Below are 2,036 nucleotides of genomic sequence, written 5' to 3' on the forward strand. Positions count from 1 at the left end.
CTTTTGAAGCAAAAATAGTAGAACTAAAACTACCATTAAGTACTTGAGGGAGGAGAATGAGTGGAATATAAGATTTTTAAGTCTAAATAAGACATTGGTAAAATCAAGTTAATCGACTAATTAGTTCACTCGTCTTGTTTATTAGAACTCATCATATCGTAGACTAAAAAAAAATCGAAATAATAACCATTACACTGTAGTTAGAAAAATTATAATTTGTTTCGAATAAATTCTAATTAACCTTGCAAGAATTGTCGTTTGTCTAATCCGCAGTTTTCTTTTACTTGGTCCCTGGTGTGATCCATTCCCTTATCCTATCTTGTAAATAAAAGCAAAAGTGATTCTCGTGCCTCCTAATAGTTTCCACAAGTCTCGCAATTAAGAGAGAGAAAGGGATGTATAAAAATTGATTAAATCTGAATCCACACTTAGTTTAAGGAGAAAAAAACAATTGAGAGGAAATCAATCGCCAAACTCCTATGCAAGGTGGATGAAGCTAGAAACCCTATTGGCTATGAATAATATTATTATATATACTATGATACCGATATGATTTAAGGTGAAAAAATGTTGAGAGCTCTCTTCTAGCCTCGAAAATATAAAATATTTACAAGCGAGTCAGATTTGGCAATTGGACATATCTGATGCTATGCAACTTAGAACTTGCTTTGTTTCACGACCAAGTAGTTTTTGACCCGTGAGACGGTTTACAAGTCTGTCTAGTGCTTCCTTCATCCACCAGTGTTGACAAACTTCTCTTGCCTCAGATACACTCATCTACAATAACAGTCCCCCAAATCAGAAACCTTCAAACATTAATAATTGAAACATTCAATCCAATTGATTGCACAAGTACTTACCCATGTTCTTTGACGAACGTTCTGCTCTGGCCAGAACTCAAGTTGCTCTTCAACAAGAAGTGGGAACATGTACCCTTCATAGAAGGTATCATGGGTTTTGCTCTTGAAGCTCCATTTCCCCAATTTACCCTAAAATACACAAACTTTGACTTAGTTGTAAGAAAGAAAGAAAGAAAAAGTCAAAAAGCAAAGGCTAAGGCTTAGGCTTACCCCAACAATGCCTCGCACCCCAGCTTCCTCTATGGTCTCTCGCAAAGCTGCCTCCTTTTTGGATTCATCAAGTTCCCACCCTCCCTGGCGTTTTGAAAACCACACAAATAATTAACATTTGGATTATTGAGTAATAAGAAATAAATTAATAACAGGTAGGGTGCACTGTACCTTTGGGAATAGCATTCCTTTGCCTTTCTGAGAACTAATAACCAGAACTTCCAATTCGTCTAAATCGCCCAACCAAGTTTTCTCCTCAATCTTATATCTATATGGTATGCATCTGCAAACACGGTTCACCGTATTAGCAACTTTTAATTAACCAGAACAGGGTCTTGTTGAGAAATTCTCTTTTTTTGTTTTAACAGAGAACTACTCAGCATAACCCAACCTCACCATGAGAAACTAGAAAGAGGAAAATGTCCCAAATTTCCCATAATTGAAGGAGAATAAGAAGAAGAATAGATAGGAGAAGGAAGAGACAAACCCCACAACTTGGCGACGACCTTTTCTGTAACGCTGTAACTCCCGACCGGTACGAGAAACCAATGCGACGACATTTTCCTGGGAAACTAAAGCCACCATTTTTGAGAAGAAGAGGAAGAAAGGAAGGGAAGTTGTGGTTTAGTGGATAGCATAACGCGAAGTGAGGAAGGGGACCCTTTTAATAGTGTGGTAACTGCTTAGAGAGAGAGAAACTATGTGCCTTTTTAGGAGAGAGAAACCGCTTTACTTTTTTATAAATTTAGACAACTTTCCCCCTCCTAATCTCTATGTTTTTCGGTTTAATTAAACGGTTTAATTTTGATCAAGTTTTATACGGTTATCTAATTATATTCGTAATTTTTAAATAATTAATATAAACAATTATTTTTTATTAATTAAATATCGTTATTCTATATATAAATTTATTTTATATTAAAATTAATTTTTTTATTAAATATATTTTTTGATTGGTTTTTGTAA

At 35.0% G+C, this 2,036-nt stretch overlaps 1 protein-coding gene across 1 annotated transcript; it reads right to left on the reverse strand.

The window, feature by feature from the left end:
• Positions 1–378: 378 nt before the first annotated feature.
• On the reverse strand, positions 379–1,750 carry LOC107631252 (nudix hydrolase 18, mitochondrial). Its single transcript, XM_016334636.3, has 5 exons — positions 1,558–1,750; positions 1,242–1,353; positions 1,071–1,154; positions 861–989; positions 379–777 (listed from the first exon to the last, which is right to left on the reverse strand). Exons 1-5 carry the CDS (start codon positions 1,653–1,655, stop codon positions 619–621), a joined length of 582 nt encoding a protein of 193 aa, XP_016190122.1. The 5' UTR covers positions 1,656–1,750; the 3' UTR covers positions 379–618.
• Between the last annotated feature and the right edge of the window lie 286 nt (positions 1,751–2,036).

Source organism: Arachis ipaensis, chromosome B3, assembly GCF_059453495.1.
Source record: "Arachis ipaensis isolate K30076 ecotype BB chromosome B3, ASM5945349v1, whole genome shotgun sequence".
NCBI lineage: Eukaryota > Viridiplantae > Streptophyta > Magnoliopsida > Fabales > Fabaceae > Arachis > Arachis ipaensis.

Bases quoted from the DNA above. Each gene is read 5' to 3' on its own strand.
- LOC107631252 (XM_016334636.3), bottom strand. From the start codon at position 1,655: ATGGTGGCTTTAGTTTCCCAGGAAAATGTCGTCGCATTGGTTTCTCGT. The intron at 1,354-1,557 runs GTTTGTCTCTTC...CCGTGTTTGCAG, and splicing joins GGTCGTCGCCAAGTTGTGGG to ATGCATACCATATAGATATA. The intron at 778-860 runs GTAAGTACTTGT...CTGTTATTGTAG, and splicing joins ACGTTCGTCAAAGAACATGG to ATGAGTGTATCTGAGGCAAG.